The 26,588-nt window shown below is 41.3% G+C and overlaps 1 protein-coding gene across 2 annotated transcripts in view; it reads right to left on the bottom strand.

Annotated features, from left to right (window-relative positions):
- PDIA5 (protein disulfide isomerase family A member 5) overlaps nucleotides 1–26,588 on the bottom strand; it is a 151,129-nt gene that overhangs the window by 69,292 nt on the left and 55,249 nt on the right. For both annotated transcript variants that reach the window (XM_081188770.1, XM_081188771.1), the window contains exons 4-10: nucleotides 22,699–22,782; nucleotides 20,675–20,720; nucleotides 14,412–14,504; nucleotides 10,587–10,647; nucleotides 3,943–4,010; nucleotides 459–550; nucleotides 289–360 (exon numbers count right to left, since the gene is read on the bottom strand). In XM_081188770.1, the coding sequence (XP_081044896.1) occupies nucleotides 289–360; nucleotides 459–550; nucleotides 3,943–4,010; nucleotides 10,587–10,647; nucleotides 14,412–14,504; nucleotides 20,675–20,720; nucleotides 22,699–22,782 (516 nt within the window). The remainder of the gene's footprint in view (nucleotides 1–288; nucleotides 361–458; nucleotides 551–3,942; nucleotides 4,011–10,586; nucleotides 10,648–14,411; nucleotides 14,505–20,674; nucleotides 20,721–22,698; nucleotides 22,783–26,588) is intronic.

The following is a 26,588-nucleotide window of genomic DNA, read 5'->3' as shown; positions in this document are numbered from 1 at the left end:
AATTTTAAAGTCTGAGGTTTTAAAAACGAAGGTTTTGACACAGATCAATGGCATCCTTCCGATGTCCAGAAAAGATAATAGGAGAATTGCAACTGGGAAGATACTGCAAGTATGAAATAGAAAGCATGGAAACTGAAGCAAACAACCCAGGTTCATCTTTAATAGTTCAGTGTGATGCTTTTATGTGCCTTTGGAGTAGTGATGAAGATACTGCTATTTGCAAGGTGTGATACTGTTTATTCAAAATACAGTTCTCAAAGATGTAGGAGATACACTTCAGACACTTACTCTTTCAGCCATTCAATGATGTCCTTTGCTGTAGCACCATAGTTCTCAAAGTTGAACAGGAATTTTCCCTTTCTATAAATGCAACAAAACAAGGTTTGAAATACTGGAAAACCAACAAAATACATGATTGGTGTTGCCATTATCTATATGTAGAATAAGCAGAGACTTACTCAAAGTAGCAAATGGTTGGGTATCCCCGGACATTGTATTCTTCTTTTATTTTTTCAAATTCAGCTGAGTAGACATTCATCCCTGCAAGTACCTGTAATGTCAGAACCAGAAGAGTCTTACACCAGAAGCAGAAGGACCTTTCGAAGCTGTATTTTACTGCAGTACCGATTATATTTTATAGGAATCTCTGCTTGCTAATAAAGCCACAGAAAAGTTTAACACATAAAAGCCAATAAAACCATGGTGGCGGTTCTCACCACCATGGGCTCATGAGGGCAAGAATTGATAGGTCTTTTTTTTAAAAAAACCCAAAATGCTCTGCCATGTGTGATGGGGCTTACCATTCTCCTTTACAGTAGAGAATGAATTGTGTGCTCATATAGGATTTGAAGGCAGGAAAAGTTGGGGATTCTTTTTGATTCAAGCCATAAATCATTTACATAGATTATGCAGTAGGGATGGAGAACCTGCAGCCCTCTAGATATTGCTGGACTACAACTCCCATCACTCAACTATTGGCCATCCTGTATGGGGCTGGTAGGAGTTGGACTCCTACAATGTCAGGAGGATCACAGATTTTTTTATTTCTGCTATGGCAGTTAACATGGAGCTTCCTCCTCATTCAGAAGCTTGGGAATAGAGAAGGGGGAAACAGTTCGCAGTGGGGGGTGGGGTGGGGTGGGGAAGCATAGACATACATGGCTCATTGATGCCTAGAATCAGAGGCCCAGGGATCATTTTTAAGTGGTCTGAAATGCACTGGCTACTTCGAGAGCCCTTGTCTTTCAGCAGCTCACCTCTCTTCCACGTGTACTATAAGTGTCCATTAACAAAGATGCTCTCTTTTTCTCTCATAAGAGACAGTGCGAACATCTCACAGATGACCTCAAGAGAAAATACTTATTTCAAAAGCCTATTATATATTAGCCTGTTAATGGATTCCTTTTTATTATTAATCAGGAACACCAAAGGAAACCCCATGTGAAGTTCACTGTGCCATTAACATGGAAAAATAGAAGGGGAAATGGGCCCTGCTTAGGAAACACTGATGGTCTTTTCACATATTATGCGGGGGGGGGGGGACTTTTTTGTTACTTGAGTGTCCTTTTCCAGATCTTTTATTTGTACCTGTATGATGCATGTATTTGCAATTACGAATTTGTAATGTTCAGACCACATTTTTCTTGATGTACACACAAAAAAGTAAAGATCCTCAGAATCAGAGTGGTTTAGTGGGCAGAGTATTGGGCTTGGACCGAGGAAGTCAGGAGTCAAACCTCTGTTCAGCTATGAAGCAATCTGGGTGGCAATAAATTGCTACCTCTCAGCCTAAGATACCCCAGGGGACTGCTGCAAAGAGTCAGTGTGGTGTAGCAGTTCAAGTATCGACCTAAGACTGAGGAAACCAAGATTCAACAATAACTCCACGCAGTCATGAAACTTACTGGGTGATCTTGGGCCAGCTACTATCGCTCATCCTAACCTACCTCCATGCATATAAAATTTGATCACCCAAGAAGAAGTTCACCATTACAAACACTCCAGCCAGGGGAATGAGCAGACCTTCTTGAGCTTGCTCATTTTTCATACCTGCTTGGAAACACTACTGCTAGAATATACTTTGGAGCCTTGCCTACAGCCACAGCTCTTTAATTTATCTTCACAGCTGCAGGCCTGGTGCCAGGCTCATCTTTTACTGAAAAGGGAGCAGACTTTTGCCCTGAAGGATGAGGAATACTAGAAAAAGGCATTTGGATACAGAGCTTGTGACTTGCCATCCTCTGCTCAGAACAATAAACTACCAACTCTGCTCCTCCAAAGCCCCAAGCACTTTTAAAATGAAACTACTCAGAGGATTGGACTGCCTCTCTCTGGGTCTAAGATTTAGATGCAAGTCATCTTGTAGCTATATTCCTCAATGGCCAGTTGCTGAAGATACAACTGGAAGATTAACTCTTGATTAATAACACTGAAGGCTTAAATCCCTTTAGCAGCACAGTGTTAATCTAACTGCACCCACTTCACCCTCCCCATCCAAAAGCAGGATTTTTCTTTCACATAAAATGCTGCTCAGACCAAATGTGCTTGGAGGTAGTGTGAAATAAATCTTAAAGCAGGCCGTTCCCTTCAGAAGGTCAGCTGTTGCTCAGAAAGCATTAGGGCTTTTTATATATATACATAAATAACAAAAGCAAACCTACACACAGAGTCTTGGTCTTTCCCCAACCCTTATCCCCCATTCTGAGACATCAACACCTACTTTGAAGAACATCAAACGGATTAACAGGGGAAACCCTTACATCAGCAACCTCTGCATTACAGATTCATGAGGTTGCTTTTACCAACTAAGCAATTCCCTGCTTCTACTCAAGAGCTTTCAGTCTTGTGTTGTGTATATAATTCCTATCTGGAGAAGAGTGGTAAGAAAGAGGGGCAGCCCCTCTCTGCCCCCCACCCCAGTTTTATGGCTCATGCAAAAAGGGGCAAGATTGCAGGGCAACGTCTTGAGATTTTGTTCATTTTACAACATAGAGCTGGCAAGGCATCAACTTGCCTAGGTGGGGGGGGGGGAGGATAACCCTTCCCCCATGAAATCTACAGTAAACACAGTCCAAAAAGCCTCACCGCTTGTATTCATCCCCCAGTCTCCTATCATCATGTGGGGAAAGGAGCTCTCCCCAGCCTCCATCAAGAATATGGATTATAGATATGATGATGCAGCTAGAGTGCGTATGGGCACTGCACCTCTCCCAATAGGTAAAGGTAAAGGTACCCCTGACCGTTAGGTCCAGTCGCGGACGACTCTGGGGTTGTGTGCTCATCTCACTTTACTGGCCGAGGGAGCTGGCACTTGTTCGCAGACAGCTTCCGGGTCATGTGGCCAGCATGACTAAGCCGCTTCTGGCGAAACAGAGCAGCGCATGGAAACGCTGTTTACCTTCCAGCCGGAGTGGTAACTATTTATCTACTTGCACTTTGACGTGCTTTCAAACTGATAAGTGGCAGGAGCTGGGACTGAACAACGGGAGCTCACCCCGTCACAGAGATTTGAACCGCTGACCTTCCAATCGGCAAGCCCTAGGCTCAGTGGTTTAGACCGCCGCGCCACCCGTGTCCCCATCTCTCCCAATATTTAGCTACAATTAACTGTCAGTGGCAAGCACCATGTGGACAGAGGGCATGAAAACAATATTAGGTACTGATCAATATTCATTACCCAACAGTACAACTACCAAAGTGAATACTGTCTCTTAGATTATGATTCTTTGAAGGTTTTTCATGACTATGTTTTGTATTGTCAGTTTCTTTGACTTCTTTGAAGGAAAAAATGGGATGCCATTTAAAAACTAAATATGGTAAGATCTGTCTGCATGTTGCAATAGTTGTACAGAAAGGACAGAAAACACACACACACATGAAGCTGCACAGAAACAAAAACAAAACACCAGAACATTCATTAGTCTTGCAACTCCTCTCACTTACATACATGCCTTTAACTTCTGTGGATGCTTGCTGGAAAGATGGCATCATTCTTTTGCAAACACCACACCCTAATATATGAGAGAGAGAGAGAGAGAGAGAGAGAGAGAGAGAGAGAGAGACCATTAAATGCATCTGCATGGACATCAAATGAAAAACACACTGAGTTAGAGCTAGGGAACTTACAACTTAAAACACACTGAATTATTCTTGACTTGCCAAGGTCCAAATTTTAGGCACCTCCCATTGGCCCTATATTCTAAAGCCTTGTACACCTGAGGCGGACCCCAAAATGGTGCCCCTCTCCTCTCCAGGGAAGAAGGGGGAAAGTGGGGGGAGGTAGATTGACATTGGGATTTGCTGCCCCAGTGGATCCTGCCACCTGAGGCAGTAGCTTCACCTTGTCTTGTGGGTGGGCTGGCTCCAAGTATGTCTCTTTGATGGCTTGTTCTAACTGCAATTTGATTTTTGTTTTTATAAATGCCATACAGCCGTGCTGCATCATTTAAACCACAGCATTCTGATTGGTATCTCAAATGCTGTATCTTGTTCCCCACTTCACAATACTCTCCACATCATGTTGGAAGTGGTATACGCAAATCTCTTATATCAGCTCCAATTTCCTTCCAGTGAGAAAGCAAAAACTAGCCTTTGTAACTGAAATGTCTAGTGCTGCAATGATGACAGTATTGGGGAAGATACAAACTGGACAAGTACGAAATTCTCCCCTACCCAATATAAAAAAGAGTTAAGTTATAGAATTCTTGGGGAGTAACAAGAGTACTTTCATCTCAAAGCAGACGCCCAGTACAGGTACGAGTATTCTCAAACTAGCCGAGGAAGAGGAGGAGAAGTTGGTTGGTTCAGTTTTGAAATTTGCAAGAAACCAGCTATATCAATTTTGTACACTGAAGAAGAATCCTTTGGAGCTTGCCAAGCAACAACAAAACCAGGCCAGAGTCTCTATCAATCAAATATGCCCTAATTCTACCTAAGACCCATTGTGGCAAGAAGAATATAGGCCGTAAGGCGGCCTATGCTGGAATGATATAGTTAACTGAACCTACACATGTCTAGTGATAGGGACAGAGTTCATAAAACTAGACTTACTGGAATCAAAGTAGAACTCAGAAATCTTCAAAAAGGACTCTGTAACCTGCTTAGAGTTAGAGATATATAAACCCTTATTTTCACAGCCATTATTTTGTATCAACCTTGTTTTATCTTGTTTTTAATTCACTATTGATCTGTTTGCAGTGGTTTAGTCATCTTGTTAAATCCATTTTGCTTTATTTGGCTGAGTAACTGCTTTGCTTATTGAGCACGGGTTCAATTCCAACCTCAAGGCCTCCAAAGCAACCCAGGGTACGCTAATAGGCTCTACAGGCTTAATTTAGACGAGACAAGCCATAGGAATTTAACTGAAGCACCTTTCATCAAATTAAGCACACAGAGATTAAAAAAACAAGCAATGGCAATGTTGGCATGATTACTAAGAATAGTGGTAATTCAAAGGGCCACCTTCATTAGGACCCAGAAGCTTATGATGCCAGACTTTGAAGACTTGTCAGTAAAAGAGAGAATGCAGCCAAGTCATCATCTGGCTGTGGAATGCTAGAAACTACATGCATACAATGCTGAACAAATCAAAATCACCTTGCAAACTGGCACTTTCTTCTAATACTAAACAGACCACTGTGGGAGTAGGAAGCAGAAGTTCTTACACAAAGGATAGATACTGACTAAATTGAGTGTCTTCTTGGAACATAGAGCCTAGCAGCCTGCATCTGCTGCTCAGTATAGAAGCCAAGCCAGAAAATCAGCCTTCGCAGTCCGAATAGCCTAAAATAGGCCAATCCCACGCAATAAGTTTTTGTTAACATTATTGGCTTATTCTAGCAGAGGTAAAGGAAGGTCCTCAGCCTTGACCTGTCCTAACTGTTGTCTGTAGGACATTCAAATCTTCCTGATCTTTTCATCACTGTCTTGTGACCTCTCCTTTCTATAAATCTTAAAACAAAACAAGGTTATTGGATACTGCTTGAATCCTAAGCAGTCCACTTCTCCCTCCCAGCACATTTTTATACACATACACATACTTAAAAGACATGCAACAAAATATAACAAAACATTACAAAAACACCAAATAACCCTATACCTTTGTCATTGCTAGCAGTCAACATTTACATTCTCATACATTTGCACAGCATTTCCTAATTGGCATGTTTTGTGGGCACACATCTTTCCAAAGGCCTTTGTGTTTGAGTTGCTCATCTCTGATTATCCAGATTGTTTATGTGCCTACTGAAACTATCCCATACCACATTAAAAAGTGTTATGATTTGTGTTACCTCATAAAGCCACGCTGAAACATGCTATTTTTACATCTAATACTATATCCCATGTGATTTAATACCGTAACTCGTAGTAACACACCTGCATTTTTCGCCATTCCAAGTCTAGATGTTACTAATGGGATAATGATTAGACCCTTGGTCATTAGATTTTTATTTGGCCTGACAAACAAATGACATAAAGCTACTTATGGGTCTAGGTGGACACCTCTTCTTCTATGATGACAGTTATTCATGGATGTGTTGTCAGAAAAGCTGCACTACTGGACACTGCAGCCATATGTGTAAATAACTCCAAAAAATCTTACACTCCCTTAATCACTCTGAAGAACTGGCTTCTGTGGTTTTAGATCCTCACTTCTTTTCTGGATGAGTTGCCTATAGATCTTAGTACTAACTGTTTCTTTATGTATTAGATCTAATCTCATGATTACAGAAGTCAGCCTCTCACTCTCTACATTTCTAACCTTTAAATACACTATGTTTCTCTTGTAACCATTTTCACTGAATTGCAGACCATTGTACAGGAAAGCCCTGAAAACAATTCTTTCTCAAAGAATTTCCTCACTTAATTTGTTCACAAACCTCTCCTGTTGCAACAGTGTGGTATCTAGAATCCACACTGGATTTTTGTGCGGCTTATCTTCAGCAATTCTCATTATTATGTTGCACTTTTCATCTGAAAGAAGAGAAGATCCTTCCTGAAAGCAGTCATCTTGGCTGGAAGCAGCTCAGCCCCCCCTTCCACCACCCCCCTTCAAGTACTTCTCCACAAACAAGATCAGGCAAATCAGAACCCAACAATATATAAATATATTTGTAAGAGAGACCTTTGTAAGCATCTTTAGTTTACTAGACTTCAATTAGTGGTTTAATTTTTGTCTTGGGTATACCCAGAACACCAGCAGATCAAACTGTCTATGCTAAAAGTTATAAAATTGAATGAAAACTGGGGAGGGAGAGAAAATTTTTTAAAGCTGCTAAAATAGTAATTCGGCTCCTCCACAGCCATTTAGAAACAAGGAAAATATTGCTGCCTCAAATGTTTTCCTGCTTCAAAGGAAAGAAAACTGGAAGGAGGCAGAACAGCAGTGTGTCTAGGGGGGGATAGTTCAAACCGACTGAAGGGTCAGATGATGTACGTTGAAGAAAAATACTTTGTTGTTAAAAACAAAAAAGTTACTTGCTAGAGAGTAATAGTATGAAAGTGTTCTGATGCTATGGACTCTCCCTGAATGAATGATTTACAGGCCTAAAGCAGGCTTGAGAGCTTCAAACCGATATAAAACAGCAGGCAGTTGCATTACATCCTGCGAGCCAGAAAACAGCAGCCATTCAGAGATAACCCAAAAACTCTGCTGTGTTTGCAGAAGTTTAAAAGTAGGCTTGTTAAGAGTAAATCTGCATGGTTGAAAAACATGCCATCACATATAATTGTCTGGGAGCCATAGGCAACAGCGGCCTTAACAATAAAGGGAGCCAGCATTCTAGAGAACACTCACTCAAGGAACAAACTGGAGATTGTGAAACGTGAGTCTGAGCAAAAGCCACTGCACTGGAAGGGGTGAGCCATGTACTGCAACACCAATTCCATATGCAACAAGCATAGGATGGTTTCCTTTCTACAACTACTCTACTCTCTTTGGTGATCAGTGGCTAAAATTCAGCAGTATTCAGCCTTGAAAAGGTGAAAACAATACTAGCAGCTATTCTACATGTCATCTGAAAGAGCCATAAAACAGCAATAGACAGAGGGAGGATACATACATATCCTCATGAGGATGAGTAGTAGTAGTAGTAATCCCTGGCCCATCTGATTGAGTTGCCCCAGCCTCTCTGTGCGGCTTCTAAAAGAATCAGCAGCCCCACCCCACCTTGCTCCAACTGCCTGCGGAGATCATATGTTAGGGTGTCCAGAGCCGTCTCGGTCCCATGACCAGAGCAGAAGCCGGACTTGAATGGATCCAGAGCCTATATTTCATCCAGAAATCCACCAGATATACTCTTATTTAGCCATATTTACCATATCCTATACTTAATTGTTCCAACTTGCCCTTTTTAACAAAAAGTAATAGGCATGCACTGTTATAAGTAGGAAAAGCCTTTGAATATGGAATGATACAAATATTACTATGAGCCACTTTACACATCAGCTGTGTTTGCCAAGGAAACACCAGTGCTTCTCACAATCCATGTATAATGGACAAATTGAGATGTTTTTAGGTCTATACCAGTGGCTCCCAAACTTTTTTATCTGGGCCACTTTCAGAATGAAAATTTGCTCACACCACACCAATTTTTTTTTACTGATAATAAATTGGAAAACAAAAACAAAACAACTCCTAGCAGTGCTTGATTTGTAACATAGAACTAGAGTTGCCATACGTCTGGAATTCCTAGATATTGCCGGGATTTCAAAGGCGGAAGTGGCATCCGGGGGGAATTTCCGGAAGGTGGCGGTTTGTCCTGGAATTTAGGCAAGCAAACCGAAAAATTGCTTTTTTTGTGTGTTGCAACAATTTTGGGGTCCTCCTAAGAAAAGCTCCTGGTTTTTACTTTTTGAAATATGGCAACCCTAATAGAACACAACTACTTTATAACATGATAATGGGACAGCCATAAAGTATTAAACAATGCAGCTACGTAAGAACATGAATCATTCTCAAAATGAAATTGTATACAAGCTTCTTTGATTGTTGTTGAATCTTCCCACCACACTAGACATCCTCTCCTGTCACACCAGTGTGGTGCAGCACACCCTTTGAGGACCACTGGTCTATTGCATTCAATATAATGAAAAGATTCTATTTCTCATGTTCAATACAGTCTCTATCTCATTTAACAAGGTTTCAAATGACAAAAGCAATTATGTTCATATCTACCCACCCCACGACAATAGCCAGTAGTGGAAGAGAAATGTAGGTGCAAACTGAATAGCAATAGGCAAAACAACAAGCCACTAACATTCTGCCAGATGATAGATGGAAGTAAATCTTGCAGTAGATGAATAATGAACAAGTTCAAGATTGTACCTCAAAGGCATGTCTTTTTAGATGGGCAGTTTGGACATATTCACAGCTAATAAATTAAACCTCTAGACCCTTAGGTTCTGAGTAGTAGATGGGAAGAGAAAAGTACTTGTGACATGCAAGTCTTTCTTAATAAAGATAATGAGTCCAGTTATCTGTGAGCCTGCAATGGCATGCGTTCATATCTAAAGCGATGGGTTGCATCTGACCTGCACATGAACTTCCTGTTGGGATCCAGGCCCTCAATGATTCTAATGGTGATCCATCTGATATTGACCTTAAGCTTCCCCTACATCCTCCTTTATTGGTTGATTACTTTGAGCCAGCAACATCTGCCCAGGAATATTTAAACCCACCAGAAAAGGGAAACTGGAGAGGCAGAAGGGAAACTCCCTATTAATCTCTCTGAGGAAGGTGAATAACTAGACTGTAGATCTTGGACTGGCAGCTCAGATATCTCTGTTAAGAATCTGTATCAACCCAACCACCACCCAAAGCTGTCCATTCCCTTAGAGGGTTCAGTGCAAGGTCATTCACAGTGCACAACTGAAATCAGAGCATTGTCTCTATATTGATTGCAGCTTCACTGGCAGGGTTCTTGTAGACATCAGTCTCTAATAAAGTTTGAAAGCTAAGGAACCAACAGCTGCTGTCACTGGGAGCTATCCAAGGTCCTGTGCCACTTAATTCTTGCGAGCTCCCTGCTAATCAAGATCAGCTTCTTCTGACTTCGTCCAGCAACTTGCAAACTCAGCCAGGCTGGAACAGTACAGCTCCCTTTGTGTGGTCAGTCTATTTGTTATAATGGTGGGTCGATATGAATTCACATCCATTCATTTTTCAGATGGATTAAGGCTGGAGCAAAGAATGTTTTGGATCTGGTACCTCAGGCTTCCTAAACTCAGTTTTTAGAACTGAGTACAAATGTGCACTATAACGGCAAGTCCAGCCAAGTGTTTTTCCTCTCTCAATAATTTAAGGAGAGTGCTCTTAGAGAAAGCAAATATCTGAAATATTCTTGTGCTATACTGTCAGCATTTACACTGAAATTTGGAGAATTGAGCTAGGAAGAATAATGAAGTGAAAAAAATCATCTGCTAATTGATAACCATATGGCAATCATATACACATGAAATTGAATTTAACAGACAGTCCATATTGTTTTACTGGACCATAGGAAGAAAGAAAAAAAAAGAAGGATTTGAGATCTTGCATATTAGATTACTTCCAGGGGACACAGAACACCAGCATATTAATTACTTACAGGGGGCATAGAACATCAGCAGCAGAGGCCTATCTTCCTTCTTCAAAAGTCTTTTCAGTTCCTTAAAACCCAAAGAGATAAACATGCTATAATTAAAACCCTGAATTTAAGAAACAATATATCCCAAAGAGATAAACAGGTAAAATTTCCAAGCACATATAGTTTGGATTACATGTGTCAATATATGGAGTAAGGATTGGTCTGTGTTAGGGGCTTGAATAACAAAATTTACTGTGCCAAATTTAAGGCCAAGAGGTTGATGAATTGAAGGAATTGGCTGCATTTAGGCGATAATCCAAGTAGATAGATAAGGCCCTGGGTCTTTTACACCAGGTCCCTTCTCTTTTAAAAAATAAATAAATACAAAACTTTTAAAAACTTGCTTACAGGACGGCTTTCTTTGTGCCATGGGTTTATGCCTTTTAAGAACATAGTGATACCTTCATATCCAAGGTTTCAAACCCATATTTTATGAGCAATCGAACATGGCCACTATTCTCTATTCACATACATTTATGAGGCCAAGATGGGTCTCTTGTTTTTAAGCCAAGACATGGCACAAATGAACTATGGTTTAAATTTATTTTTATTTTTACTAATGAGAGAAATGCATTCTCTCACAAACAAACCATTTATCTTTAATATGTTGCTTTCAGTTATTTTAAAGACAACAGTGTGAGCCTGCTAGAAGCAGATGTTTGCAACTCCACAGTAACTACAACCCCACTCCGTATAAGTGGAATATTTCCACAGATTTACAAATGAAGCAAACACATTGTTTTCCTGCTGATATGTTTTCATAAATGCAGATAATCCAAAATAAATTAATGGGACAAGCTTCCAGTGGGATTTACTCAAAAGGGGTTTATTCAGAAAATTTAAGATATATCTCATCTGTGCTGATGGATTTATGAGCAACTTTACACCCATATTGGATTTTTGTTCTTTGTGTATTCTCATCACTGTATTTTACCCTATTTATAGTGTTACATTGTGACTTTTTTGTTGCTGTAGTTATAAGCTTCCTAGAATATTCTTTAGGGAACCCATCAAATTTGGTTGTTTTCTTCACCCCTTTCTCAGCTTTATAGCCAAGAGAATATGGAGCTGAAGGGTATTTAAAAGTAGATACAAACATAATTTTCTCCTCCAACTTTCTAGTTCAGCTAACTCACAAAAAAGTTAACCAAGGCCCACTTCAGATGTAATAGGAAACCATGATTTTCTGCTAAGTGGATGAACTGCAGCTAGCCTCTCACTCCCAAAAACCCCTTTTCTCCTCGTGTCCAAAATGGAGAAGACTGGAAACAACTGCTTCTAGGTTCAAATTAATCACAATTCCCTGTGACATCAGGATTTAGGGAGCTACAATTTGTTTGAACTATATCTGTGGTGTGTTTTTTAAGGCAAATACAAGTCAGAGTCTGAAACCACAGTTTCATTCTGACTTTCCCCCACTAAATCACTGTTTAAATGAACTATAGCCACCCAAGTTTCAACATCACAGGGAACCATAGCTTGTTTAAAATTGAAAACAGAAGGTTTCACTTTCCCTCTAATGAGCACAAAAGGGGAAGCATGTGAGCCTAGGTTTCACCATGGTTTGTGCAAATATCAGGAAACTGTATCTAAATTGGGCTGGGAAAATAAAGATGTTGTTCTCACAGGAGCTACCAGGGGAAGCCTATGTGGTACCCTTCATGTATTGCTAGACTACAATTCCCATTAACCCCAACCATCATGTCCAGTGGTCAATGGTGATGGGAGTTGTAGTTCAACAACAGCTGGAGGGCACCATGTTGTCTACCCTTACAGTACTTTCTATCCAGAAACTGCTAAGTAACTGTCAAAAAATAGACAAGTATTATAAATTAGATGAGGTATGCACCCCTGGTTGATTACCCCAGAACCACAGGACTGTTTTCTTCAATGAAACAGGCACCCCACTTTTATTAAGGACAGAAAAATCTGCTTGTTTCCTTTCAACACAAACCAATCCAGGGCTATGAGGGACTATAAGGGTGAATTTTTCAGAGCCAGTATGATTAGAAAGGCAAGATGAAAATTTTAAATTGAAAATGACCCCAGGAGAGATTGTAATAGAGAACAGAAAGGTGAACATTAAAAATTAATCTTCTTACAAAAAGTGAATGCCAAAGTAACTGTTCCTAATACCAGAATGAAAGCTAAGAAACTGAAATGACTCTATGAAATACCAGCCAGAGACCAATCAATTAAAATTTAAAATCAATAGGGTGGGTGGGAGGGAATACAACACACATTGCTCAGAGTTTACCAAGAAAGAGGAGGAAGTAGAATGATGAAGCTACATTTCTGCAACAAAAGTAGGTGTATGATTTAGGACTGTTCTCTGCTTTTATGAATAAGCTGCTATTAAATCAAAATAATTTGATGGCTAAGGAAGCCTTGCTGGGCTTAAACAGCCTCTATTTGCTGCAAGTGAGATCTCAGGTAACCTCACTAACCCTTGCCATAGTCCTCATTTGCCCACATTAAGACCGAACACACCATCATACATAGTTTTCCTACTGCAACTCAAAGGGCTTTATCATGACCCTTAAATATCTGCCAGTGATTCAAAACCTGTAAGCCATCAAATGCATCTAAATTTTGGTTACCATGCCAGTCCCTCCACGGCTTTTAAAAAGGATGGCACGTGAGCACTCTGGGGAGTAGCCATTTTCCTATTCTGTCACTTAGGCCAATTAGTACCTTGCCAAAAAAGCTAATTCTGCTCTAGTTAAAATATTAATTGTGGAGTCTATATTTTACCTCAACAAGTTACAACCCAAAATGTTCCAACCAACCCCATTTCCCATGAGATAATCCAAACAGGGGACTATTCCCATGTTTAAGATGTTTGATTCATTTTAATTCACGTTCTGTTGTATTCTAAGGATTTGCTGGTTACATATACCAATTTTGAACTTCATATATAAAAAAATTAAAAGTGCATTTGCATCCTTAAACAATTCACCATTTGAACCATCAGTTCTATAAAGATCAGGGTGATAGTCAGTAGTTCATCTGTAGGAGCACAGAACACTGCCTTCAATGAAATCAGCCTGCACTCCCTTCGCTTTTCACCCATTCCTCATTCTATCTCCATTTAAACTGGATCATATCACCCATTTAATCACAGCCTTCAATGATTAATATGCTCATTTTGCTCAGCCTTGATGCTGTGTTCAATTCAAAACTGCAACCTGTTGTAAAAACCTAAAGGGTTATCATACTACTTATACCATAAAGATTTATAATGATGCCAGAACCAACAGGTGTGCGGAGCATAAACAAATTAATGAAGTAATAGAAGTCTGAGGGCTTTGCTTATGTGATACCCACGTGATACACAGCCATTTATCACAACCATTCCATGTTGCAAATATTAGTGCAACTACCCCACAAGCCAACTAGAAAACTGTAAAGTTCAAGGAACTATCAGCTGGGAGAGCACAAGTTATATTTGGTGCCTAGAGTGGCTGATGCAGTTAAGGCATGCTGCAAGGGATATCCCCTTACAGCATGCCTTAACTGCATAAAATTGCACAACATAAAATTGCAAAGCATCTCTCTCATGTCCCGTGCAACTTCCTTGGTGCCCTTAAAGCATATTAGCTTACAGAACATGGAGCTCTGCTAAACATGCCTTTCAAAAATTCATAAGCTTAAGAGTAACAACATTTCCCTGATTTTCTCAAGCTCACGCGAGTGCAAAGGGTTCTGCATTCAGTATGTGCAGGAGTTAATTTTGTGGAAGAACTTTGTTTTGTTCCAAGCACTTCACAATTCTTGTTAACGTACCTTTTCACTGTCAATGTGGACAATGTCTTTGGCTTCAGGATCTTCCTCCCACAATGGAGCTCCTTCTGGATCCTTTAGAAAGGCCACCATTGACTGCACAGAAATGGAAAGACAAAAGTTTTTAACCCCATGACAGAACTACCACCAATCCATGGAATGCTGACTTTGCCATTCTACTTCCAGTAACAACATTCATTGGTTCACCCTTGCACTTAAGACTTCTTTAAAAAATAAAAAGAAACCCAAGCAGCAAAGTTTTTTAAACAGATTCCAGAAAACTTTGGCATGATGATTTTAAAAAAACAACACTTTTTAAAAAGCAACAACAACAGGTGAATATTGTTCTGGAAAGCAAGCAAAACAAATTCATTTCTGACTAGTTTGCTATAAATGACAGAAGCCTATCAAACTGCTCTCAGATGTTTGGGATGGGGGAAATTTATTTTTCCCAAACCATACAAACCAATTTTTTAAAAAAATCTAATGAAGTGCTGCTGCCCCTCCCAATTGTTCTGAAACCAAATAAAAAAGATAGGGAAAGTTTTTAAATCTAGGAAAAATAAGGAGGAAATTAATAGGAAGGCATTAACTCTGATATGGATTGGACAAATGGGGTGTGAGATGTATAAAATGAGGTGGGGGCTGCAAGTTGCCTGCCTGTGATCTATGTTGTGTGGCGAGTTCCCGCCTCCCCCCAGTAGGAATAAAGACTCACAACACCATTATTTTAGGTTAATGGGCTAAAATTGGGCTAAATGGGCTAAAACACCAGCAGGGGGAGTCCTGCTGATGCACATCAACTAGGAACTCCCCGGGGTCACCGCTTGGGGGCGTGCCTTAGCCCTCACCTCCAAAGGCTTCAGACGGGTGGGTGGGAAGGACGGGTGGGTGGGAAACCGGAGCAGCTGAGCGGCAAAAGAGGGAGATCCCCGGCCACGCCTGCATTAAACAGCGCAGGCCACACCCCCTGGGCCAGCCAATTGGCTGGCCAGGGGATGACGCGGCCAAGGATTCCCCTAATTGCGTGGAGGGTGAAAGCCAGCCTCCACGCGTGTGGTGGGGGTGTGAAGCCCGCAACACCACCTCCTCCCTAGGTCGGAAGTGGCTTTATCCCACTGCTGTTAATAGCTTCTAAATATCTCTCATGCAAAAGAACAATACTATGCCTGCTGTGTTCTAATGTGGGGTTGCCATATTTTAAAAAGTGAAAATTTGGACACAAAATGGGTATGTCCAGCAAACTACGGACATAACTGGACCGAAGAGAGGAGGACCAAAGGGAGCAGAGATAATGTCTTCTTCAAATTCCATGGAAATCTAAAAGTGCAGCTTGTAACTTTTTAATGAAAAGCTGGATCCACAAGCAGGAGGACCCCAGGCAATCTTCCCTAACAACCCAGCTTTCAATATTTTTGTTTCCTTCTATTTTCAGTAGGTCATCAGCACAGTCCTATGCAAGTTTATTCTTAAGACCTATTGTATTCAGTAGAGCTTTCTGTCAAGTTTGCATAGAGTTACACCCTTAGACTTAGTGTGTGAGGCTCCCTCACCAGTTAAGAGTGCTGGGAAAGTAATCCAGACACCAGAGAGATATCAGGCTTGTTTCCCTCCTGCCCAGCATAGGAACCCTGTGTGTTTTAGTGTGCAGTTAAGCCCCACACCCCTGTTAAATGAAACAAACAAACAGTTTGTTTGTTTCAACTAGCTTAGTAAATTCCTAGCATATTTAGCAGGTGTTTGAACAGCGCTGGCTTTCTCTTTTTATCTAACTGCCAAAACTAACACAAGCTACTATACATGAAGAAAAACAAACAGGAAACACTGATTGCAATGCACACCAGAAACACGAAACAGTGTGCTGCCATATATGTGGTTTTGCCAGTGCTGAACTTTCCAGTGACAGACCGCAACAGTCTAAGTGGATAAATCTGCTCCGCTTTACATAAAATTAGGTCCACAAATGTGGGAGCTGGACATTTGTGTATATAGCAGACCTACAACTTACGCAGGGTTTACGTTCCAGGGATTGTGTCTAAAGCCAAAATCACATATGGTCAAAACCTACTGGGTTCAATGGCGGGTGGGATTGCCAAAGTCATTTCCCCCCAGAACCTCACCTCCTTTGTAATTCCCCCCCACACCTGCATAAAACTGAATGCACACAAGTTAAATGTGTGCAAGTTGTGGGCTCATTGTACATCACACCTCTTGATTCTTTTTCTTAACAGAGGCTCAGAATGAAGCTTGAGGAACTACTCTCAAAACCTGGAATTTAGTTTCAGGCGAGGCCCTCCAAACATTGATGGGCTACAACTGTCACCACCCATGACTATTGGCCAGGCTGGCTGGGGCTGATGGGAGTTGTAGTTCAACAACATCTGGAGAACCACAGAAAAGTTCCCCAACCCTGGTTTTCAAACTAGTTTGTGATGCTGTTGGAGAAGGGAGGGGTGAAGGGAGGGAGAAATTCCAAAGCTCTGCTTGCACATATGAAAGGGTTTCTGTGTGCTTAAGAGGGCTCTTTGGATTGCAGCCCAGGAAAGAAAGAGTGCTGGGAGCAGCGTGGCAGCCTCATTAGAACAGCACACCCCACCTTACTGCCAAATGCATTTTCATATTGCCTTAAAATGTAACACAGCAGATCTAGAGAGCTTTGTTCGCTATTACTGATGTACTGCAAAACGAAGTGTTAAGTTAAATCTGTTAACAGTTTTTAAAATCTACACACACTTGAAGCAGCAGGGTCACAGAAAACAGGAATACCCGATTAAAAACAAAACATGTTCTGAGATACACATACCTAAATATAAAACAATATTAAATAATCTGCTATTTTCATGTGTTCTAAGCCTTCTCGGCATTACTGAACAGACTGCTTCTGTTTCCTTCGCTACCCGTCGTATTGTACTAGTTAATTTTTAATTTAGGGATTAGGGAGCCAGATTTTTTCAAAAAAATATATTGCATAAGTAACTAGTTATTTTGGGCACTTTATGAATAAAATGGAAGATGATGATGAGTGTCTTTTTAATGTTTATTCTCCAATGCAGCAATATTTCCTGTGGCCTAATTGTATAGTGGCAAAGGTTCCTAAGGACTGATCCACACTTACCTTTCTTCCGCGCTTTCCAGGAACTTTAAAGCTCCATGTTTGATTGAGCACCCCTTTTTATTTTGTTCCAGGGCTTTCCCCGTGAAAACCCATGCTTTAAAGCTATTCGGGTTTACTGAGGATTGCTACCTCAAATGGCTTTGCAGGAGGTCTAGGCAAGTTACTAGATGAGAAGTCTATCAATCAGTGTTAGCTGACTAGGACTTTGGCAGTATGCCACTGAATACCAGTTGCTGGGAAGCAGCAGCAGCAACAGGGAAGGGCAGTTGCCTTCATTCCCTGCTAGTGGGCTTTCAGGACGTTTATGGTTGGTCATTTTAGGAAGCAAGGTCACCAAGAAGATGGACCTTGGTTTCATCCAATAGGAATCTCTTTATGGGCAACAACTGCCACTCGGGTTTCCATTTTAGCCTCTATTATTGCTGCGTAAACACAAACTACATCTATTTCCATAAGAATAAATCCACCTTTTGATTGATTTTATATTCATAATTTTATTGGAGGGATTTAATAACTGAATGGCTTTTTTTATTGTGGTCTGCCCAGTGAGCATTTATTGATTCAAAGGTGCTGTAGGCATTTGAAAAAATAGTTTGACTAAAAGGGAGGGGGAAAGCCCAAATGCTTGACCATAACCTTTTATGATAACTTCTGGAAGCAGTCAGGTTCACAAGCATGTTAACCACATCTTGTCAAGCTCTTCTGCATGCTTATTTTAAAGATGCCTCCTATTAGTTTGACATGTCATATTTTTTCATCATATTCTCCCCCGAGAAGAAGACAACAGCTAGCTTTAGGGGAAAGCCCTACTTCTGGGCATGGAGTCAGTTTCTAAACTTTATATTCAGAGGAGGAGGAGAGGGGCCTTGTGCAAGCCTGTTTCCATCATTTTAAAAAGATGGAAACAAAAAAGGAAGAGGGAGACAGTCAGTAGATAACACACCAGATGGGAAATATCAATCCCAGTGGCAGCCAATGAAAGCAACTCCTGAGGGAAGGCAGAAACACACACACACTCCGCTCTTTTCTGCTTGGCAGAAGCCAGCCAGAGGCTGCCAGGAGTGCTTGGGCTGACGCTGTACAGGCACCTGCCTAAGAGCACCTAGCTCCAACAATGCCTAGAGCAGCTTTCCCTCCTAGGGCAGTGGAGGAGATTGCAGGTGCCGTCCCTCTGGAACAGGGAAGGGACTTTCACTGCTTCTAAACCCCATAAGGAATGTGTAGTTTGCGAACACTTTCCAACCAACTGATTAATAACACACATACACACACACTCAATAATTAGAACAACTTATGGAATCATTTTACACATCATTTGGGAAGACAGGCTAATGACACACTAATATCAGTGTATTGGAAGAAGCAAAGATCACCAGTGTTGAAACAATGATTCTTCAACATCAACTTTGTTGGACTGGTCATGTTGTGCGGATGCCTGATGATCGTCTTCCAAAGCAACTACTCTATTCCGAACTTAAAAATGGAAAGCGTAATGCTGGTGGTGAACAAAAGAGGTTTAAAGACTGTCTCAAGGCAAATCTAAAAAAATGTAGTATAAACACTGACAACTGGGAAACACTGGCCTGTGAGCGCTCCAGTTGGAGAACAGCCTTTACCAAAGGTGTCATGGGTTTTGAAGACACCCGAACTCAGGACACAAGGGAGAAATGTGCTAAGAGGAAGGCATGATTGACAAATCCACACCATGATCAACTCCCGCCCGGAAACCAATGTTCCCACTGTGGAAGGATGTGTGGATCCAGAACTGGCCTCTACAGTCACTTACGGACTCATTGTGTAACCGTGTTTATGGAAGACAATCTTACTCGGCTACGAGTGATCGCCAAAGAGGAAGAAGATATCTGTTAATGAAGTACAATCTGCAAAATGTGGTAGCAGTTGCAAAACTAAGTCTCCTCTAATTAGGCAGGAGGAATCAGTGTTGAGACACTGATGAGTGGCAGTTGCCACTAGCTTCAATAATGGTGCTCAAATCTCGTAACTGCCACCGTACTGTGAACTATGAGCAAGCCAGGGTCTGTGCAGATAAATTTATCTGTTTTGTTCTGTTATAAAGACCAGAAAGAGAGAAATTTACGCAAAGCTTCACAATTTATTCACTTTGTATAATATCTGGGTTATGCACTGCTGGCTCCCCTCCCCTATAATGTTTCCTCTTAGTAATCCTTCCTAAGGCAAACAGCACCAAACACTTCAGCCTCCTCTTATAGGGAAGGTTCCCAAATACTTCCAAAACTAAACAGAACTCATTTTTGTTGAATCTATTCTGTCATTTTGAGTCCCTCCAATGACTTTTGGGGAAATCCTCTAAGTGCTGGAGAAGGTTGAAGGAAACACACCAGGTGAATTCAACTGAGTATCATTTGATTTGTCAATTTTTTAAGGCTCTTCTGGAGTTTAAAAACGCCTCCTACAATCATTTCAGGAACAGAGCCAAGACCTCCTGAGGCTACTTTTGTGAACAAAGCTTTTTCTTAAGCCACCATGAGGAAAGGCCTCCTATTCTAGGAGTATTCTCTGGTGTTCTCTAGGATACCCCTTTTCTCTGAAAGCTGCTTCAAAGGGCACTTCTCCTTTTGCTCTGTGCAGTCTATTATGGCCGTGCAACAAAAGGAAAGGAGGCCAGTTTACCAATGCTGTGCGCTGGGCATCTACCTAGGACTTTAGTCCATGGTTGCAATCATATCTGAGAAAAGGCCACTTCCTCTCTTTTCCAAGCTCATTTCATGGCAGATGAAATAGAAGGGGAGAGCATTTTCCCAATCACTGCCAGGGTTAGATACAAGCTGGCATCAAAAGGGATCTTGCAGCAAGACAAAAATAATTTACAACACACATACTAAATAAAAAACCCACTTTATTTGTTAGCAGATTGCAACGAAGTTCACAATTTATATTGCAATTTAACAGTGTCTCCATCTAGTTAATCACACACAGCTTTGCAGGATGTTTGCCTGGCAGATGTGCAGGAGATATGAGAATGGAGAGAAACCCTTTAGGTCACCCAAACAGCTGTTCCTGAAATGTATGGGGGGGGGACCATCCAAATATAAAGCTGTAAGCATTAACATCTGTTCTACACCCAAACACATCTCCCTGTTCGGAAGATTTCAAACTACTGTAAATTTACCTTCAGTGTGAGTGCTCTGTTATATTCAGTGTGAAATGCGCCATCCCTGTCAAGAAACAGTATGGGGAAAAACAGCAATTAATTTTAGGAGTGCTATTAGAAAATCATGCAGCTGTTTCCTCTGGTCTGGATAAATTAAGTTTTCCTCAGCTTGCAGGGCTGTGGAAAACACAGCCATCGAAAACAAGTTCTTGAAGCAACCTGGTCTCTAATGGGCAATCACTTCCACAAAACCTTAATGAGAGCATTTAGCACAGGCTAGACTTGGGGAGTGGCAGTTTCAGGGGGCAGTTCTATTTGCAACAATGCATAGCTATATTTATGCATGTTGGTTCCTGAAGAACAAAAAACAATCACATGCTAAAGTCTCCTGAAATCAGTCAGCTGGGAAACCAGCCTCCAACTGATTTAGGTAACACAGGTAGGGACTGTCTCATTAAAAAGAATTATGACGGAATACTAGAAGAGGAGACAACACTTTCTTTAAGTATGGGTGTAATTTTTCAGGGGGTAATTTCTTCCCCAAACTCATCTGCCTTAAAAACATCCCTTCTGATCCCTAATAATAATAATGTGACGAGTTTTTCTATTTCTCTCAGGCCAGGCAGATGGGGGAGGGTTAATTTTCAACTCTTAATGCTGACCCAGACTACTAATATTAATAACAGTGTATTATGTAATCACACACACATTTTTATTCAGGGAACTCTCCTGAGTATGTAACATGGTCTTTGAAATTCACAACAAAACTTACATTATCTATGTATGCGCCAGTAGATACAGTGCAATTATGTCTAGGAGTTTACAATTTTACTTGCCACTTTTGTGGCCCAGAAAGCCTCTTGGGTAAGTCCTAGGCTTACTTCAAAGCTTGAAGCTGCGAGGGGGAAGGGAATGACCCTGCTCCTCCTTGCCTCCACAGTTCAGAGGAGGCTTGGGATGTGTTTTGGATCCAGCTCCAAGCTAGAAGGAGAGGCAGGTGTCTTGACATCTGCATTTGACAGGCGCTTCAACTGCCTAGCATACAGCCAAAGCAAGCCTGTCCACTTCCCTCCAACTCTAAACTGGAGGGGGTTGAAGGCTTGCTTTCCCATTGCACAGAGCTCTGAACCCTCCTCCAGGTTTGGGATTGGGACAGAAATTGTCTCCGACCTTGTGCTGCATTTCAAATGTATGGTGCAAGGTCAGAACAAAACCCCAACTGTTGAGGAAGGTGCATGGTTCCGGCAACTGCAAGAGATAAACAAAAGCATTTAATATTCTTAAATATTAGCAAGCACTAAGATCTTAGTGGGACCGAGTGCACCAACAGAAATTAGCTTTCAGCCACCAGCTCATCATAGCCAACCCATACCATGTTGCCTGCCCATTAAATGTCCATTAGCAGCCCAATTTTGGAATACAGTACATATGAAAATTATTATCTCTGCCTTACGAGCTTTTGTTATTTTTGCATAGCCACTCTGGGCTGTATGGGGAGGGGTAGTACCTCTGGTGGGAGACCTATTGTGCTCCTTCTGGGGCAGTTTGTCCACCTTTGGTCCCCACTCTGCACTCAGCTCTCACCTGTGGCTCCTAGAAGCTGTCAGCATGCAACAGCAGCTACATCCTGGGAAATGGCTTTGACTGGCTGGCTAAACCAGGTGAGGGTAGCCGATGGGCCTCAAACCCTCGTTGATTTAGGGACTTGCCCTGCATACAAAGACAGGCTCCGGTGGATTGAGCAGACAAGACCAATAGTGGGTCCAATAGCCAAGAAGGCGGTTCCTGCACATGCTGTAGAGGGAAGTGAGGGACAGATGGGGCTCATCAACCTGGGAAGGTAGCCCATCTTGGAAAAGGAAAACACTGATACTAAACCTCTGCTGCCTTGCAGGGTATCTTTAGGAGAAGATAAAGCCAATGGCAGCACAGCCACTCTCAACACATTATGTTGCACTCCTTGACAATCTTAGATAGGATTGTAATTAAGCAGTATATAAATTGTCTCAACAAATAAAATAAAAACCCGTTCTTGCACTTACTTGTAATGCAATAACTCTACCCCTTTCTCCTTCAAACTAGGGTCAACTTTCATCTTCTTGCATAGTTTTCTGCTCTCTGAATCACTGCAAGAAAAACAAACAAAAGCATTTGATATATTTTTTAAAATATTACACAACATTAACTACATGTGAACAATTCTAGTTTAGCACCTCTATCGTGATTACTGATAATTTAACCTAGGACACAAGCAGCAGCATGGGACTGCAACATTCAGGGATGCTTTAGTTGGATTCCTGCACTGCAGGAGGTAAAACTAGATGACCCTTGGGGTCTCTCCCAACTACAGTTCTATAATTCTATGATGCAACCCTAAACACACTTAGTAAGCTGCACTGAGCAGAGTGGGACTTACTTCCAAGTCAATACTCAGTGTCAGAATAGCTGGGTGCAGCCCTGATAGCACTTCTTTCTGCCAGCCTTCTCCTTAATGATTCGGTTGCTAAGAGTTACAGCCAAAGGCAGCCCTGTCCCACACTTCCAGATCATAGCACAAGGCAGGAGGGGTGGACAGACTTACTCAGCAACACCAACCCACAGTTTTCTGTAGCAACCAAGCCCATGTCAACCTTCCCATCCCAGAATGTGCCCCACAACATGAAGATAAAAATAATGCAACACAGCCACAAATCTGCAGAATGATTAAAACGCGAAAAGCTCTGAAATTGGCTTCTCTGGGAAACAGGGAAACAGACAAGATTAACATCTAAAAGGACACCATAAAACGGCTGGAATGCCATGAATGAAATCCCGGGGAACATTTTACACATTCCCCAATACATAAATTTGTCACAAAGTTAATTGAGCAAGCAAGAGCTGCAACAGGCTAATGAAGGAGCAGAGAAATGCACTCACACAGGAATCTTTCTCATGCTACTGCACCACGCCTCTTTATCTCATGGCAGCAGTTGGTGGCACAGGTGATTGCAGTATGATTCAACTGCTCGTTCTGTTTCTGTCTCTTTAAATCTATGAGTGACATTTATTATTTAGTTTTACTACTTGCCTCAAAAAAAATATCTCCAGGTGATGTTCAAGTTTAATATATATATGGGTAAAAACAAGCTCCACTTTTCCTCTCCTGCTAAATCTGCTCTGGAGGGTTAGATGAGTCCTAAGGACAGGTTTAGGGGGCACATGGTAGGAGGAGGAGGAAGTTCTGTTTGTTAGTGGATCTTATTTCCTGTATTCATATACCCCAGTTTGTGCTATGTTGAATTCCACCCAATACAGTGGTACCTCGGGTTAAGAACTTAATTCGTTCTGGAGGCCTGTTCTTAACCTGAAACTGTTCTTAACCTGAGGTACCACTTTAGCTAATGGGGCCTCCTGCTGCCGCCACACGATTTCTGTTCTCATCCTGAAGCAAAGTTCTTAACCCGAGGTACTATTTCTGGGTTAGCAGAGTCTGTAACCTGAAGCGTCTGTAACCTGAGGTACCACTGTACAGTAGAACTGAACTTTAGAATCCTAAACAAACCTTCAAATCCAAGTTTGGAAGAAGAAAAAGAAGACAGGAAAATCATTTCACACATGGAAACAGTCAAAAATACACCATACACTGGGGGTGTTAAAAGTGGGGGGGGGGGACCTCCCATTGTGCCAGTGCAAATCTTTGCACTGAGGGCACAGTTACGTAGAACTGCACTGGCTACAAGCCAAAGTTAATTAAACGGTCACTTATATCTGTAAGGTCACTGATGGATACAAGACCACCCCCAAGCTATGAATTTGATCATTTAGAAGAAGTGCAATCCCATCCAGAGCAGGCTGAACCCTGCTCATCTGGAGAGAGGAAGTACTTATTCGCAGAGCTAACCTCAGCTTGTTATTCTCATCTTGTCCTTTACCCTAGCCTAGCACATTCAGCGCTTCATGCGGTTTTAATGAAAAGTTCTGTGTCACCCACATGCTGGCAACAACTCACTTCGAATCCCCAAATGACGATGCTCAGCAGTTTCATGTAGATGTTAAAAAGAATGGGAGATACGATAGACCCTGCAGGACCCTGTGGCACAAGCCCCATTGAGTTAAGTAGAAATCTCCCAGCAAAATATTGGAAGACACAAGATTTGCCCACCCTGGAAGAATGGCAGATGCAACTGATAGACTACATGGAATTGGCAGAAATGACTGGCAGAATCCGAGACCTGGGAGAAGAGATAGTGGAAGAGGACTGGAAGAAATTTAAGGACTATTTGCAAAAATATTGTAAACTGTATGAAGGTTAGAATGATGCAGGATATAAAGATAATATGGCATTAGTGACATAGCTGAAAGGACTGTGAAAATAATTGGTTTATAAGAACAAAGGTGAAATTTGAACAATATTATGTCAAGCTTAAATATTTGATAATAAAGGGAAGAATCGGAGACATAATAGTTGAAACGTATAATTTAAAACAAGTTTTGAGAGAAGGTGAAGTATTGCTGAATAAGATTTTGAAATGGGAACACAGAGAAGGGAGATGCGAGGAGGTCGATGAAACAAGTAAAAGAAAGATAAAGTTATGGAACTCTGGATGTGTGTTTTAATGTTATGGTGTGTTTTTATGTTGTATTGCTGTATTGTTTTCTATGTTTTTTCTTTAATGTATTGTAATTTGTTTTGTTGTCTTCCTTTTTTCTTTTTTCTGTAATTTTTAAACCTCTAATAAATATCTTTTAAAAAAAAAAAAAAAGAGTTAAGTAGAAATCTCCCATCACCACCTTCTGGAAATGGTCATCCAGATACAAGCAGAGCCACTGCAACACATTACCACCCAGCCCCACGGAAAATGTATTTCTAGCTTTCACACCCAGCCTGAAGTACTAGGAAACTGCCTATAATATTGGGGTATATTTGCTGAAAATGCCTACATTGTCAGAAGTATTCTTGGTAGCATCCCTGAAACTACTCAAAGAATATACAAACATCAGATAAATAGTCACAACCTGTACAAGGAGCTTAACAATAGGTCAGTAGGTAAATGAATCGTAGGAGGCAACATGAAGAAATGATGTACAGTATGAAGGTGTTGAAGAAGTCAGTAGTGGCATCGCGTAGACATCACAAACACCCTGCATTTGCCTGAGAACACAGACACATGCAATTATATTTGTACATGTGTGAAGGGTATGCGACACCAGGGAAAATAAACTAAAATAGAATGAACTGAAGAAGTAACATATAAAGAAATACAAAGAGATATGGGGGGGGGTAGGTACAAAGTATAACCAGACAGTAAACAATATCAAATGCAGATCCTAACCTACTTGTTCACTAAGGCTTAATTTCTAGAATCTAGATGGTATGCTGAGCATTCCTGGAGGCCAATACAGAACAAGAGCCATGAAGATCTCTCCTTTGGGTGGGGGTCGGGGGCATGAGGGCTAATGATTATAATCGGCAATGATGAAGTTCCACCCAGTCTATTCTTATGGGATACTGGGAGAAAGTGGGGTGGGAGTGGTGGCTGCAATGCTTTCTTCTAAAGAACACTACCACTCATATATTCTACATGAGATATATAAAGACCAGAGAGGATGTGCCTCTATTGGAATTAGAACCCACCTCATCAGTTTTCCCACACTAATGCTCCTAAGCATTCTCAGCAGCAGACCACACAGTCTCACAGAACATGTGGACAAACTGAGGGCAAAAAGGATCTGTGCTTTAATGCCCATATAAGATTAAAACTTATTTGGGCTCTGCTTCAGGCAGCAAAATGTCTTGGGCCGGAACTGCTTTAATCTCCACTGACTTTGCGGATAACAGCTGGTTATGGATAAATCCTGGCTAATACCAAATCCTTGTTAAGGTTGGCCCTGACATAAGGCCAGTAGAAGAAAATATGGGATAATTCGCCCAAGAGGCAGGTATAATCCTGCA

Source organism: Podarcis bocagei (genome assembly GCF_964188305.1).
Source record: "Podarcis bocagei genome assembly, chromosome: 1".
Taxonomy (NCBI): Eukaryota; Metazoa; Chordata; class Lepidosauria; order Squamata; family Lacertidae; genus Podarcis; species Podarcis bocagei.
The sequence above is the reverse complement of the archived record's forward strand: the minus strand, read 5'-3'. Positions and strand labels throughout refer to the sequence as shown.